At 39.0% G+C, this 15,770-nt stretch overlaps 2 protein-coding genes across 3 annotated transcripts in view; both read right to left on the bottom strand.

The window, feature by feature from the left end:
• pi4kb (phosphatidylinositol 4-kinase, catalytic, beta) overlaps nucleotides 1-2,655 on the bottom strand; it is a 25,608-nt gene extending 22,953 nt beyond the window's left edge. For both annotated transcript variants that reach the window (XM_017478468.3, XM_017478476.3), the window contains exon 1: nucleotides 2,497-2,655. The gene's annotated coding sequence lies outside the window, so the exon portion shown is untranslated. The remainder of the gene's footprint in view (nucleotides 1-2,496) is intronic.
• Nucleotides 2,656-7,068: 4,413 nt separating this feature from the next.
• Nucleotides 7,069-14,738, bottom strand: selenbp1 (selenium binding protein 1). The gene is made up of 12 exons (XM_017479254.3): nucleotides 14,583-14,738; nucleotides 11,043-11,099; nucleotides 10,844-10,956; nucleotides 10,523-10,708; nucleotides 9,350-9,470; nucleotides 8,966-9,148; nucleotides 8,626-8,807; nucleotides 8,442-8,520; nucleotides 8,236-8,357; nucleotides 8,021-8,113; nucleotides 7,705-7,823; nucleotides 7,069-7,502 (listed from the first exon to the last, which is right to left on the bottom strand). Exons 1-12 carry the CDS (start codon nucleotides 14,584-14,586, stop codon nucleotides 7,340-7,342), a joined length of 1,422 nt encoding a protein of 473 aa, XP_017334743.1. The 5' UTR covers nucleotides 14,587-14,738; the 3' UTR covers nucleotides 7,069-7,339.
• Nucleotides 14,739-15,770: the final 1,032 nt, after the last annotated feature.

The raw sequence follows: 15,770 nt of genomic DNA, 5'->3' as shown, positions 1-15,770 counted from the left end.
TGATAAAAATGAACATAAAAACAGACGGCACTCATCAGTGTATAAACAATTTGATCCAATAGACAAGATCAACCGAAAGTCATTGTGTTAGTGATTATAATGTTATCTTTGCCACGTCCACCAAGATGACTTGGTGTGATACTGAAAGCCAAGCTGGGTGGGTGTGTGTATGTGTGTGTGTGTGTGTGTGTGTGTGTGTGTGTGTGTGTGTGTGTGTGTTGTGACCACAGTGACCGAAGACACTTCTCCTGTTGCAGTGGAAACAGCTTCAAGTGGCCCTGGCACTGACAGATGACACTGCATCCACCTCACGCAACAACGAGCAGAAACAGAAAACCTAGATCGGATCATCTTTCCTATATCCTAGCAAACAAAGCCTGTCGCTATTATGACCATGATGCCCCCCTCTCCCATCTCAACACAACAAACAACACAGCATACATACAGACAGTCAGTCCGTCCGTTTACATGGACAACAATAATCCAATATTAACACGATTAAGACAATACTCTGATTAAGAAACTAGCATGTAAACAGTGATTTCCGATTACCTTAATCCAAATAAAGTCATACTCGAAGTAAACACAAATCGAATTAAGACGTGGAGTATTCCTATTTTAGTCGCATTATCGACATGCATTAAAGACATGTACACGCCGTAATCACACTATTAACGTTGTGTGGGACTTTTCACCGCATTTTGCGACAGGACACACACACACACACACACGGTGGTGGTCAACCGTTTAACGACAAACAAGAGAGCACGCCTGCGTCCGAAACTGCGTACTTACCTACTACAGTAGGTGAAATACATGTATTTCGTTTCGTACATTTACACGGTTTGAGACGCAGCTCATGGCTTCCGTTGTCTATCTGCATGTACAGCATGACAAATAATTAACCGCACTCGAAGCTTTCATAAAATTACAAATGAAACACCCAAAACTGTATACAGTCCCATAACGAAGACGAACTGTATGTCGATACGTGAAATTCTAGAGGGACGGCATGGCGTGGTGACGTAATGACGTGTGCCATTAATCGATCTATGTTCTAGAACATGTAAAACGGGTACATGAAAGGAGTATCCTAAAAGCGACACCTTAATCACAATATTGTCTTATTCAGAATAAGGTCAATAATTAGATTACTGCTGTCCATGTAAACGTAGTCATTGTTCTTTCACATCATGTGCATATAAAGAAAGAAAAAAAGGAAAGAATAACATCAGTAAATCACTAGCAAAAGCTGCCATCAGCATCAGTTGGTCCATTTACAGTTTTAACTGGAGGATGATGATGATGATCACAATAAGTATGTCCCTGTGGTTTACATACTGCAGGGCTCAAGAGGGGTTTGTGGCTTTATTTTTTTTTTTATAATCAACAAGTATGAAAGGCGACAGGGTTTAAACTAATGTCAGTATAACACTCTCTCACACACTTGTGTATTTCCACTGTATAAAGGAAGGACAATAAAATGATTTTTAAAAAAACCCACTTGATTTGACAAGTTAAATCTACTTGAGTGCAGTTTTAACCTAGGAAAAGTGAGTTATGAATCTGTTTTAACAGCACACTCAGTGGGTGGAAAGTTCACAAAGAAACAGCTCAAACATACACACACACACACACACACACACACACACACACACAGACAGAGACACACACAGAGAGAGATGGATGTTATGTTCATAAAATAAAGCTGAAATGTGATCATAAGATGTCCAGAGGGGTTTTTCTACACTACACAGCACCCATTCCCAGCCTGAGGAAACATCATTTTGCCTTGACCAGTCATTAGACTACTAGACGACGCTGCATTTTTGATTAATAAAAGATTCATCTTTATTTATTCATTTTTAAATAAAACATGAGAAGACACTACTGTAGCTAGCTATAAAAGAGTGCTAATGACTGACGCTAGCTCGACTAGCTAACCTTGTGACTGTTTATCCAGAAAGTGAATATAAACAACACACAATTAATTACTACCAATTAATAACCGTAATTCTTGCCAATACGCAGAAGATATTTTAGAGGGAGAGGGAGTGTGTGTGTGTGTGTGAGAGAGAGAGAGAGAGAGAGAGAGAGAGAGAGTGAGAGTGAGAGAGAGTATAGTAGCTTTATGACCTAAAGCAGGCCGATGGAAAATGTTGCGTTCACTGAGCTAGCTTTGAGGAGATTGCTAGGTTAGCTAATCTTAGCTTAACGTCAATAACAATCCACTCAAACTATTAACTATAAAGACCACAGCAACAGTTTACGGTCTACAAGCAGAAGAAACACCGATCTAGCGCATAACCAGCTCAGAGGAAGGTGTTTATAGGTGGGAGGCCGAGAGGATTAAACAGCTCGTCAAAGCTAGCTTAGTTAGTTAGCATCAGCAGTTAGCTGACTGACGCTGATGTGAACGAGATGGTTCACTTCTTGACGCGTTCACTAGTTAAAGCTCAGAATAAGCGACAGATGCAGAGAGAGAGATTGTCTTACCGAGAGAACTGGGTGGTGTGATTATTCCGTCTATCTCTGATCTAGTAGCTCCATTTGGAAGATACGATTCCCCGAAGGATGCCGAATAACCGGCTTGCAGTTGGTAGGTAACATCCTAATTCAGCCCAACGCACTTTCCCTACAGACTACAACTTGGTACAGTCCATGTTCTAGGTGCATAAACACTGCGTATGAAGGGCAAAGGGAAATAACGGTCTCTTCTGAGTAATACATTTCATCGGACTGTATTATTTAGAGTGATACAAAACGCGATACTAGTAAAGTAAGTGTGAAACGTTTGAATTTCGTTTAGTAAAATCTGCGATGTAAAAGTTTGAACCCCTAGAGTAGTGGATCGCTCCATGTGGAAGTGGTAAGAGGAAGTGTGTAAGGAATGAACTTGGACGAAAAGTTTTGCTTTTTTTTTTTCTTTTCTTTTTTTTTTTACACGAGTGATTAAGGAATGACCACTACCAAGGATATTAAAAGTGTGGGGTTGAAATATCAAACAAACAATTTATTGAAGAAATATTGTAAAATATACTGTGGAAATTATTATTATTATTATTTTTAAATATTCTATGTTAATATACCCCTACTGGGGAAAAAAAACCAACAAACAAACAATAGAAACTATCACTGAAAGTCTAGGTGGCTTAGTGGTTAATACATTTGCCTCACACTTCCAGGGTTGGAGATTCGATTCCACCAATGGACTGTGTGTTCTCCCCGTGCTGCAGGGGTTTCCTCTGGGTACGCTGGTTTCCTCCCCCAGTCCAAAGACACGTATGGTAGGCTGATTGGCATGTCCAAAGTGTCCGTAGTGTATGAACAGGTGTGTGAATGTGTATGTGATTATCCCCTGCGATGGATTGGCACCCCGTCCAGGGTGTACCCCGATGCTCCCTGGGATAGGCTCCAGGTTCCCTGTGATAAGTGGTATCGAAAATGGATGGATGGATCACAGAAATTCTAATTCTAATTTCCACTACAAATACCATTACAAACAATCATCTAACCATTACAATAATTGGTTCTTAATGGTCTCCACTAGACACAAGATGCCACCAATAGAAGGCAACAAATTACCAGTAGAGACCCACAGGGACCATTACAGTTTCCACTGAAACCAATACGATTCCCATTAAAACCATTACAAATTGAACGAGGGTTTCTAATGTTTTTAGGCTTGTTTGTTTTTCAGAAGGGACATATTTCACATAGTTAATCAATACTGAAATACATAGACTGACCGGGTTGCTTATGCAGCACAATTTGTTTAAAAAGTTGTGCTTTGTCTCTGTGTTAAGCCACGTCAAACGAGAGGACGTGGTTATAACCACAGCGTACATTTGCATCTGGTTTTAATGCTCAGTCCCACTGAAAACAGCAGTATCTCAGGTTAAGCTTAGACAGTAGGAACAGAACAAATGCTTCCAACTGTTTCTTTTTTCACTCAACATTATCATCAAATACCAAGAAGGCAGAGGAGCGGCATACGTAACTGTTAGGAGATCCTTATTAGCTATAATTAACAATGACAAGATTAAACGGAGAGTACCAGGAACTGACAAGCATAGTGTAGACCTAAGCAGAATAGTCTATAAAATGACATACAAGAAAAGTAACATACACAATATGCATAACTGTGGACACTGGAAGCTAAGTGAAACTAAACTGAATTAAGAATGAACTTGAACCACATTTGAAGATAAAAACTAGTTGAAACAAATCACAATATAAATTCAGGGCATGCTTTATCGTTAGTGGCCCAGGGTCCCCAATATGATCCTGAGCTCAGGTTACTGTGTATGTGGAGGTTCACATCTTCTTCTGGGTTATCTGGTTTCCTCCCACCTCAGAAAAACTTTCCGGTAGGTGGATCGGATACACTAAAATTGCCTTTAGATGTGAATGAGTGTATACGTGGTGATCTGTGATGGACTGGTATATTCGCACTTCACGCACAGCAGTTTGAGAATATAATCTGGATCCATGCAACCTTGAACAGGATAAAGCTCTCAGTGAGGGTGAATTAAGGAACAAATCGGTGAATCGCTGAAATGCATTCAAGAATTTTCAGAGTAATTACTTCCTATTCATGGCAATGATTAAATAGTATGCATAAAAAATTGCAAATTTCAATAACTATCAAAAGGCTATGACACACTACCTCCAAGTACTGCAACATGTACCCTAGTAATAACAGCTCATGATCAGGAGGTTCTGTCCTCAAATTTCCACTTGGTAATCAAATATTTGTTCTTGTTACACAACAACGTGACTCAAATCAGTGATATTAGCAGCCATGGGGAACTGCTCAGTGCCTGCTGTGCTTCTGAAATTTTTGCTGATGCTCCGAGTAGTGTCTTGTAAAATTAGAAAAAGCTGAGTTTTTATCATACAGCTCTACTGACGTCAGAGGTCTGACATGACAGATTTACACCAGGACACATGATTAAACCTCTGGCACCCTCTTGCACACACACACACACACACACACACACACACACACACACACACACACACTCAAAGAGAGGGTCTAGGACTATCCACAGTACACACAAAATTTGACCTCTAATTCATTTCTGACAGTTTGTGACTGTCTGATCCACAGATGTGACCATAAATGATATGATGTTTAACGCATACTGTGCAATCACACAATAATTATCATTTGTGCAACATTTATGCAATAAAGAAAGAAACAGTATGGGATGACTTCTCTTTAAGCAACTAAAACTTACTTAGTATTTGTTTGCCTGAAAAAGAGTTTTAAAAAATAGACGGTTTTATTGATCTACGAGTGGCCACAAGGTGTCGCTATAAGATGTCGCTTTGGTGCACTTTTCCGACCCTCATCCCTATTTAAATCCTGAACATTATATACTACATATCTCAGCACATTCTGTCAGATGTGAATATAATATGTGCTCACATGAAAACCACAGGTCTCTGAGGTTCCCCAGACCCGTAAACAACCAAAAAAATAAATAAATACATAAACAAAAACAAATGATCAGGACTACCAACATATATGACAACTTGTCTAACTAGTTAACTTGTTCATCTGTCCATCCATCCATCGATTTTCTGTGCCGATTATCTTACACAGGGTCGTGGGGGAACCTGAAGTCTATTCCAGGAAGCTGGGGGACATCCTGGACGGGTAGCCAACCCATCACAGGGAACAATCACACACACACACACACACACACACACACACACATACACTATAGACAATTGGGAAATGCCAATCAGCTTACAACGCATGTCTTTGGACTGGAGGAGGAAACCTCCAAAGTGTGGGGAAAACATGCAAACTCCACACACAAAGGGCAGAGATGGAAATCGATCCCCAAACTCTGGAGGTGCGAGGCAAGCATGGTAACCACTAAAAAAATACATCCTTACTCAAAAAAGAAATAAATTATTAATTCACTTACACGTACTCTTACACCTCTACTCTGTGCACTTTGCTCTTCTAGCACTGAATAAAAAATCTTGTATGGTAGCACTACTTGTATTGTTCTCTGCTTGATATATCACTTTGCTTGTATTACCTCATTTGTAAGTCGCTTTGGATAAAAACTTCTGCTAAAAAAATGCAAGATGCATAAGGATAAGAAAGTATTTCTACACACACACACAGTAGTATTCAGTTATTATAGCTTAGACAGCACTGTGCTAGTTTCTTTTTTGGTGGTTTGGCAGTAAGGCTTTGCAGGAAAGACTAGAGGGAGGGGTTATATTTGTTTGGATTTTGAGTTTCAAAACAGCAAGCTCCAAGCCAACCATGGACAAGACACAATGTGTGCAGTTGTGCAAATGCAATCACACTTGCAGAAAAAAACGCACAAAATACAATGTACAAACAGTATTACTTTTCATCAGTGACGTGCAGAAAATGTCACACACTGGAATACAACCTTCATTGAACTGCTTGATCTCTTTTGTGAAAAACACACACTGGATACAGACTTCTGGACTCTGTGCAAATCCAGTGTCTCTGTTTTCAAGAAATTGGAAAGAACCCAAAGTTGTTAATCCTGGCTATAAAATAAACAATGATTCTACTTCTGCTTATGTCTCAGAGAATAGATGGCCCATATATTAATAAAACAATATTTAAATGTTCAATACAAAGAGTTTTCTTCACCATTACCTTGTATGCTTAGTGAACTTTGAACTACACAATGGATGGGAAGGCGAGGATATGTTTTGGGACCTAGCTACGAGCTCTGTTTATTACAGCATGTTTATATCTGCACACAAATCATTGCAGACTTGTTTTAGTAATAGAACAGCTGTAACGTTGGCCAATAGAACACACCCATTTCTATGTTTTAAGCTATTGCTGCATTGTATCACATACAGCTTGCTTCCAGACAGTTACATTTGGAGAGATTCAGCCTTCATGAGTGTAAATATTGTGCATGCTTCTACAGTGCATTAACTCACTAACTCTACTAAGACGTCATTTCTGCTCTGGCTCTGTAGTGCACTGGAAATGAAATGAAACAATAGGTGTTAGCTTTAATTAAATACTCATAATTTATACAAATTCCAGCCTTGTTTTGCACACACTGCTTTTTATTTAGAAAAGATGAGTTGTGCGAACTACAGTTTCACACACAGAGTACAAAAACTGAGATGTGGGTCAACTATTAGCATCAGTTAATTAGTGAATGCTTTTATCAACATCAGTTACATACTAATATCTGGAAAGACAAGAAGTAATACAAGGCATGATGGAGTTATGATAACTGATAGCTGATAACTAAGCAGGAAGAATTATGGATTACTGTTCCATGTATATTTTTGAGAAACAAGAGCTGCCATTTCACAGCCAGATGTCGGAGGTGCAGTCCCCACCAGGGTATCGAACCTCGTGAGCAAGAGCAGGACCGTCAGGTTCCTGTCCGAAATCCACCAAGAAATTCTCATTCAGCGTCAGGCCACCCTTCACTGTGTCCACATCAATCTGCAGCATGACTGAGCCTTGCCTAAAAACAGAAGCAACAACACATTTGGCAAATCACATTTTTCTCCATTTTGATGTTTGACTTGAATGTTAACTGAAGCTCTTGACCTGTATCTGCATGACTTTATGCATTGCACTGCTGCCACAAGATTGGCTGACTGGATAATTGCATAAATGAGCAGGTGTTCCTACTAAAGCAGTTGGTGAATCTATGTGTGTCTCACTTTATCATCTCAGGGTAGAACTGTTTGTCCCATGCACTGTATAGAGAAGTAGTCACATAGAGTCTTTTCCCATCCAGGCTCAGCTGCAGCATCTGTGGACTTCCTGGTATTCGCTTGCCCTGATTTGCAAGAAAATATTTAATAGTAGATTGTTTTAAAATTGTGTTTTTCTAGTGCTTTTAAAACTAATCCGTTATCCTATTTTAATTCACGATCAAGCCCATATGAGTAATACATATTTACAATGTCTGAAAAACCTATTCTTAAAATACTGATTGAACCTTCATATCAGATGAATTCCCAGCTTTTTGCATACCTTCACTATTCGTGGGGAAGGTTGCTGTTCCAGTTCCTTGTCCTCTAGTACTTTAACAGGACCATCGTTTTGAATGCTGCCTCCCAGAAAGACCTTACAACAAGCAGTTTTAGTAAATTGGTAGCGAGACCATATCAAACTTTCATTTCGTTTTCATTTCATAAAGCTTTACACGACTATTAATAGATTCCTTAATTCTCCTAGTGCTATCCCACCTGTCCCACCATACGGGGATTCCTCTTGTCAGTGATGTCATACTGTCGAACGTCTCCATGCAACCAGTTGCTGAAGTACAGGAAGCGGTCATCCAGTGACAGTAAAATGTCTGTGATGAGACCTGAAGCAAGACACATTCACATGCATAAACACTTTTGTGCTCATGAACACTCTAGGTTTCAATATAGTCTAAAAAAGTCCTCACTTGGCATCTCCGGTAGGACCCAACCCTCTACTTTTTTCTTAGGAACCTTGATTACTTTCTCTGCAGCCCAGTCCCCTTTCTAGGAAACACAAACCTTGCTGGTAAGTTTAACCGTTATAGCCTTAACATAATGACCATAGCAATTTCATAGGAGGAATTTCTGGAAAGTTTAACATTTGCTTGCCGGAGTCTTGTAGAAGCGGAACACAGTGCCCTGGAGTGCACAGCCCACATAACCCTCAGCTGCAGCAGGGTCATGCAGAAAGCGGATCTCTAGAGGAATGGCCCCTTCTTCTCCCAGATGCAGAGTCTGCATATGCTTGTGAGTGGTCCAGTCCCACACATGGATGCGCTCTCCATAGTGACCTGCAGAGAGAAGTCTAAAATCACATTTTGTTCTACAACCCCAATTGCAAAAAATTTGGGACATTGTGTAAAATGTAAATAAAAACTATGAATGAATAATGATGGCTACAAGACACATCAGTGATCACAAATCAAAAGAGAATCAACAAGGAACACACCTGCTTTGACATCTGCAGGATTGAATCCCTTGGCGAGTACTTTGGGTGCTCCCCACTCGGTGCTAATCATCACATTATGACGTGGTTGGTACCAGAAGTCATATCCAAAGGGCGCTGCTTCACCAGGCAATTCCCAGTTTCCAATCACTTCAAATGTCTCACCATCCAACAACACGAATCCACCTAGTCACACACACATAAAATGTACCTTCTATACTGTAAACATTATTAGGCACTCATAAAAACTGCTTAAGGTTCTTATAATAAGTGCTGATTTTTACTTTCTGAATATAAGTTGTGAATATAGCATAGTCATTAATAGTCTTTAATAGAGTTTTTATAGATATATAATATGTACTTCAATTCCCCGAAGTGGTATATTACCCTTTCCATTTCCTGAGGGGTCGCCCAGGGTACTGATCATGATTTGGCCAGTGCCCAAGCAGTGAGAAGTATGAGGATTGGCCAGGCCACATTTCCAGAACACCTCCACAGGTTCTACTGTCTATTGAAAGAAACTGATTAATGGGAAAGGACTAAACCTCTATGCATTTTATAGTATACAATGACTAGCCACTTTAATAGGAACACGTACACCTCTGCATTCATGCAGTTATGCAATCAGTCAATCATGTGGCAGCAGCACAATGCATAAAATCATGCAGATACAGTTCAAGAGTTCCAGTTAATGTTCACATCAAACAGAAAGGGTAAAAATGTTAGTGATCTCAGTGACTATGACTGGTTGTTGGTGGTAGATGGGCTGGTTTGAGTATTTATCGAACTGTTGTGATCTGAAATGTTCATACGCAACAGTCTGTAGAGGTTACCTTGAATGGTGTGGAAAAACAAAAAACATCCAATGAGTGGCAGTTCTGGCAGAAATGCCTCAGTGATGAGAGAGGTCAGAGGAGAATGGCCAGGCTAGTTCATGTTAAGAGGAAAGTGGTGCTTATAGTAACTCAAATAACCAAGAAAAGGAATCTGAGGCAAGAGTGGGGACAGGCTCATCAAAATAGGGCAGGTGTACAGGTCATCTGCCCAGTTTAGGGTCTTGACCTGTATCTGCACTACTGCATGCATTGCACTGTGCCACGTGATTTGCTGAATGGGTGAATGAGCGAGTGTACAGGTGGTCCTAATAAAGTGGCCAGTGAGTCTTTAACTTTCTAGCATTTTTTTCAGCATTATGTAGTTTTGTGACTGAGCATGCAGCTTTACACTGTGCTGTAATGCTATAAACAATTGCCACTTAAATGACTGCTACCATCCCAACACCCAAAATATAACTTGTAACTATGCAATTTATCCTAATACACTCACCACTCATATAGATAATCTATGTTTGTGTTGCGGGAGAACATGCAAGTAAGAACTTCTTTGCATATTGTACACTGTATGTGAGAACATGGCAATAAACTTAATCTTAAATCTTTTTTTTTAAAACTAATTTCAGAGAAATCTTGCCAAGTCAAAGCGTTCACCTTGAACATAATGCAGCCCAGGTAAGTGATATTCTCCAACAGAGAATGTTGCAATTTCTTTGTAATTCCTCACCTTGTGAAGTCGTGGAGCACGGGCATCTGTTCCCACATCAATAACGTAGATCCGGGAGGAGATCAGGGAGGGTAAGATAAGCCGGTTGCGTTTTTTGGAGGCATCACCAAAACAACTGCTGCAGGTATTCCATCCAGAGTGGTGCAGCTCATCGTTCATATTGGGCATAGGCAACCTGTGAATGACCTACACACACCCAATGTACACATGCATTATTAACTATAAAAGTATCAAATAAAACAAAGATTGGTTAATAAAGAAGCAAAGCCTTAATTAGTACAGCGCTGCACAGACCTAACTCTTTCTTCTATTTTGTCTTACCTTGCAATAAGTGGGAGATTTGGGATTGACATCAACGGTTGCAAGATAGTCAGGCTTTCGGATTTCAGTATTCCGGTAAATACAGGGCAGGTAAACAATCTCCTCTTGAGGACCTTGGGGAATATTCACGTTACAAGTTATCATCTTGCATGTTTTTCTTTGGATGGATTCAGTAATACCAAGCTTTGTCTTGCCTCACCATTCATGGCATCCAGAGGACTTTTGTAACCTGGTCCACACCCTGAGCAGGTAGATGCTGTAAGTAGAAGAAAGAAAAACAATCTGATACTAAAGCAAATCCACATCAAGGTTGTCAAATAGTACTCGAATAAGTGTGTGACAAATTAAAGCATTAAAAACAACAAAGTGTCTTATTAAGGCATTGAGCCACCATTAGCCACCAAAACAGCTTTAGTGAACCTAGGCCCGGATTCTACACGTCTCTGGAACTCTATTGGAAGAATGAACACTCCTCCAAAAGATACTCCCTCAATCTAGTGACTGTGAAGGCCATAGCATATAATTTACACAATTTTCATACTCATCAAACCAGTCAGTGAGCCTTATTGCCTTGTCGAGGTGAACGTGCCATTCTAGAAGAGACCACTTCCAACAGGATAGAAATGTTTCATTTGGATAAAGGTTATCAGTAAGTAGTACTTGTACTGGTTTGCAGTGACCGTTCCCTCTAAAGCAGTGGTCACCAACTCTGTTCCTGGAGATCTACCTTCCTGAAGACATTAGCTCCAACCATAAATGTGGTTGGAAAAAAAATCTAATCATTGCCGGAAGAAGTTCTTCATCAACTAAAACGGGTGTGTTTGATTTTGGTTGGAGATGATCTCAGGGAAAAGAGTTGGTGAGCACAACTCTAATGGAACACATGGACACAAACCATGCCAGCAAAATGCCTGCCACAGCATAACAGCACAATATTTCCCTTTAGTTTTATGTGTGTCCCAATCTTTGTTAAAGTAATAACATTCTTATAAATTCCTACAGAGGTTCTAGTAAATCAAGGAGTGATAGGACTATGTTCCACTGAAGGAATTTCGACATCTGTAATATGATTACACCACTCATAAACTAAAGTTTTGGCTGTGGGTGAGTAAGGACATAATAGAAACTAGAATTAGTCCAGGGAGACAGATTCAGAGTCAAAACCTGTTCACTACCACTTTCACATGTAAATGAAACTGAAAAGAACATTAATTTAGTTGTAATTAGTAAACAAAACCGGCGAAGCATCTATACAGATTAGAGATCAATACAAATACTGTTTTATAGATAAGGCATTTTAAACTGTTCTTATTTTCAAATCACAGAACATATCTTTTGCAGAGGGATGTCATCTTTCAGATAGGTAGACTATATTAAGCAATAAACTCCCTGTCACTGGCTAACCAGTAGTGCAATATTACTGGCAGCCAAGGCTTGGGTTTACAATACTTTACCAAATTCATGTAGCAAGAGTTCCTCTTTTGTTTGATCAGATGTGATAAGAGTAAGGTGATACTTTGATCACATTTTCACATCATGTAAAGGTGTAAAAGCTAAGTGAATATCTCTGAATATCTTTAAAGGTAAAATTAGTTTGAATTAAAATCAAATTAAAAACAACATAGCTTGTAGTACGCTAGTCAGTTCCAGGCAGTTGACACTTTTGCACAATTTGGTGATACTACAATGAAAGAAAAATTAATCTGGCTCCCTGAATAAGTTTCCATGAAAACGGATAATAAAAATAAACTTATCTGAAATTAAATATAAATTATAATGATTATTCTATATAATTCATTGTTGAAAAGGTCAGCTAAAGGATACATTGGCTTTTATAAGAGAAGCAACAGATGTGACATTTCTCAACAACTTAAGAGACTGCAAGCCCTGCCAAAGGTTATACAACATCCGTCCTCTAATAAAACAGAAAAAAACTCCAAGGGATACACAAATATCTTACACAAATATTTCATGACAGTCTTTATGCAAGACAAAACCTTTGGCTGGTTTTTGTTGAATTCTATCTTTTTATCATGAGGTTAGTGTATAATATTATATTATATTATATTATATTATATTATTGTATATAATATTATATATATACACTTATTAAAAGGTGATAAAGGTGTGTAATTCCATTCATTTCTGCATCTGACATTTAGTCTACTGTGCTTTGAATATGCTGTCAGAAAAAAATGACAAATTATATGATTTGAATTCTTATGTATCTCAGCTCCAGCTGAGATTTTATATTGAACATCTTAGAGACACAAAAGAGAAGAGTTTCAAGTTATAGCACATCACCACTTTCCAATACAAGTTTTTGTAATCTGTTCCTTTTTGAATTTTTTTTTTTTTTACTTCAGGCAGTAAGAACAGATGAGTGAATGACCTTTTAATGAATTTAAGTGTAAATTTATACATTTTGTGTGTGGCTGTTTGCACAGTGGATACAATAGCAATAGCATAATTGCTAGCATAGTGAATAACAATGAAAGAAGAAAACAACAAAAATGAGCCCTTCCCTGCTGAAAAAAATCCCCAAACTCTCATAAAATTTGTAATAGTTTTAATCCTTATAATGGAAATATTACTGGTTTTAATGGAAACTGTAATGGTCCCTGTGGGTTTCTACTGGTAATCTGTTGCCTTCTATTATCCCTCTTAGAGGAAAAGATGTTAAGAATAAATAAAGTATTTACGTTTTTGTTTCTGACTCTGTTGGAGCACTTCCCCATCTACAGTCAATAAAAGCCTAAAGTTTGCACTTCATTGTTTGTACTGCTCCAAAACACCCGACTCAACTGAACCTACCAGACAGGTAAACCAGGTGTGTTGTAGCTGAAGAAAGCTGATTCAAATCTTGGCTGCGTCCGAAATCGTGTACTGTGACAGTTGAGTTGTTAGGTTTTAACAAAAGCACTACTTACTCCACAAGAACTCAAATTTTCTGTAGTTACATAAGTATTTTAAAGCAAATCTGGTACTTTATGTACAAATATGCTCCTTTTTTCTTTTTCTTCAGGCAGTAAGAACAGATGAGTGAATGACCTTTTAATACAGTTATTTATAACTGGTGTTGGCTGTTTGCACACATAATTGCTAGCACAGCGAGTAACACTAAAAGAAGAGAACAACAAAAACGAGCCCTTTCCTGCTGAAAAAAAAGTTTTAATGGAAACTGTAATGGTCCCTGTAGGTCTCTACTGGTAATCTGTTGCCTTCTTATTAGTGGGATGTTATGTCTAGTGGATACAATTAAGGACAATTACGTTTAAAACATTTTAGATCTTATAATTGCTTAGATGAGAATTTGCACATTGGGTACATAGTAGGCTACATGTACCCAGCCCATGGGAACTGAATCTGATTTATACCCAAAGAGACATTTCTTTACTTGGTATAGTGACCGTCTAAATCAACACAATAAAAAAAGACCAATATAAAAACAAACGTAGCTTTAAACAGTTACAGCAGCCATGCCCTTTTTACATATACACTACAAAACCTTTCTTGGTGCAGATTTAACAGGCACTACCATGCGAGCATAATTAGTAAAAATCCCACTGTCAACGAAAAAATGAAACCCATTTAATTTTTTTGACGAAACACCATTTCTGAAGTGTAAACTACAGACGAGTGTGTACAACTCGCAAAAGCTCGCATACATGTGCACGAACCGGAAAAGTGCCCAAACTTCAGCCAGTGGTATTTAAGACGCAATTAGACGGATACTTACCCATTCTGTTCAAACTGGTGAAACGTTTCCCAAAGTTAGGGGTGAGTGCAAGTAGCAGGAAGCTCGGGGAAGACCGAGAAGTGAGACGCGTCCTGGAGACTGCAGGAGAAAGTGACGCTTATGCAACCAGGACTAAGAGGGAAAACTGGAAATGGCGTTAATCATTTATTAACACAAAGCTTTCAAACCAGAAGTGTGCACCAGTCGTCTGGTGTAGTTTACCCGAGCTGGGTTTTCAAATGCTTTCATCCTGTAGGCGTGAGATTTAAAATGAACACCATGGAAAAATATTTTTGGGACTCTTATTAAATTCATAAATGTGTGTATTCCTTTAGAGTGCTGGTGAAGTTCAAAATGCAGAGTATTGATATGCAAGTGTAGAGTAAACCTTACTATACATACCTTACCAAATTAGGACTGAGCTATATAAAAAAGGCTATGCTATTTAAATGATACCCAGAAAATGTTTGTAGGTGTGAATGCAAACTCGAAATGTTAAGATCATTCATTCTTCTTCAGTCATTACTGGATCCTACAAAGGTCATGGTGGATCTGAAGCCTATCCTGAGAACTGATCACAAAGTGGAAATACAACTTAAGGCTCAATGGTTACGGCCCTGGGTTACTGATCAGAAGGTCAGGGGTTTAAGCCCCAGCACTGTCAGGCTGCCACCGTTGGGCCCTTAACCCTCTCCGCTCCAGGGGTGCTGTATCATGGCTGACCCTGCACTCTGACCCCGACTTCCTAACAAGGGATATGCGAAGAAAAGAATTTCACTGTGCAGTAATGGATGTGTGACAAAGAAGTGCTTCTTCTTGTAACTTACACAGGATTTATTTAACCCCCTTGATGAAAAACACCCCAAAAGAAACCATCAGAGAAATTCTAATGGTTTCCACTACAAATACCATTACAAACCATTAGCTAACCATTACAGTTACCGGTCCTTACAGGTATCCACTAGACATAACATTCCACCAACAGAAGGCAACACATTACCAGTAGAAAACTACAGGGGCCATTACAGTTTCTATGAAAACTATACAATTGCCATTATAACCATTACAAATTCTAAGAGGGTTTATATTGTTTGTTTTTTTTAAGCGGGGCCATAAACCATCTGCTCGTTTTGCTTGCTTCCGGGTCTGGTCAACATTATTGCAACATGAGACATGGCACGAAGCATC

The sequence above is a fragment of the Ictalurus punctatus genome, chromosome 1 (assembly GCF_001660625.3).
Source record: "Ictalurus punctatus breed USDA103 chromosome 1, Coco_2.0, whole genome shotgun sequence".
Classification (NCBI taxonomy): domain Eukaryota; kingdom Metazoa; phylum Chordata; class Actinopteri; order Siluriformes; family Ictaluridae; genus Ictalurus; species Ictalurus punctatus.
The sequence above is the reverse complement of the archived record's forward strand: the minus strand, read 5'-3'. Positions and strand labels throughout refer to the sequence as shown.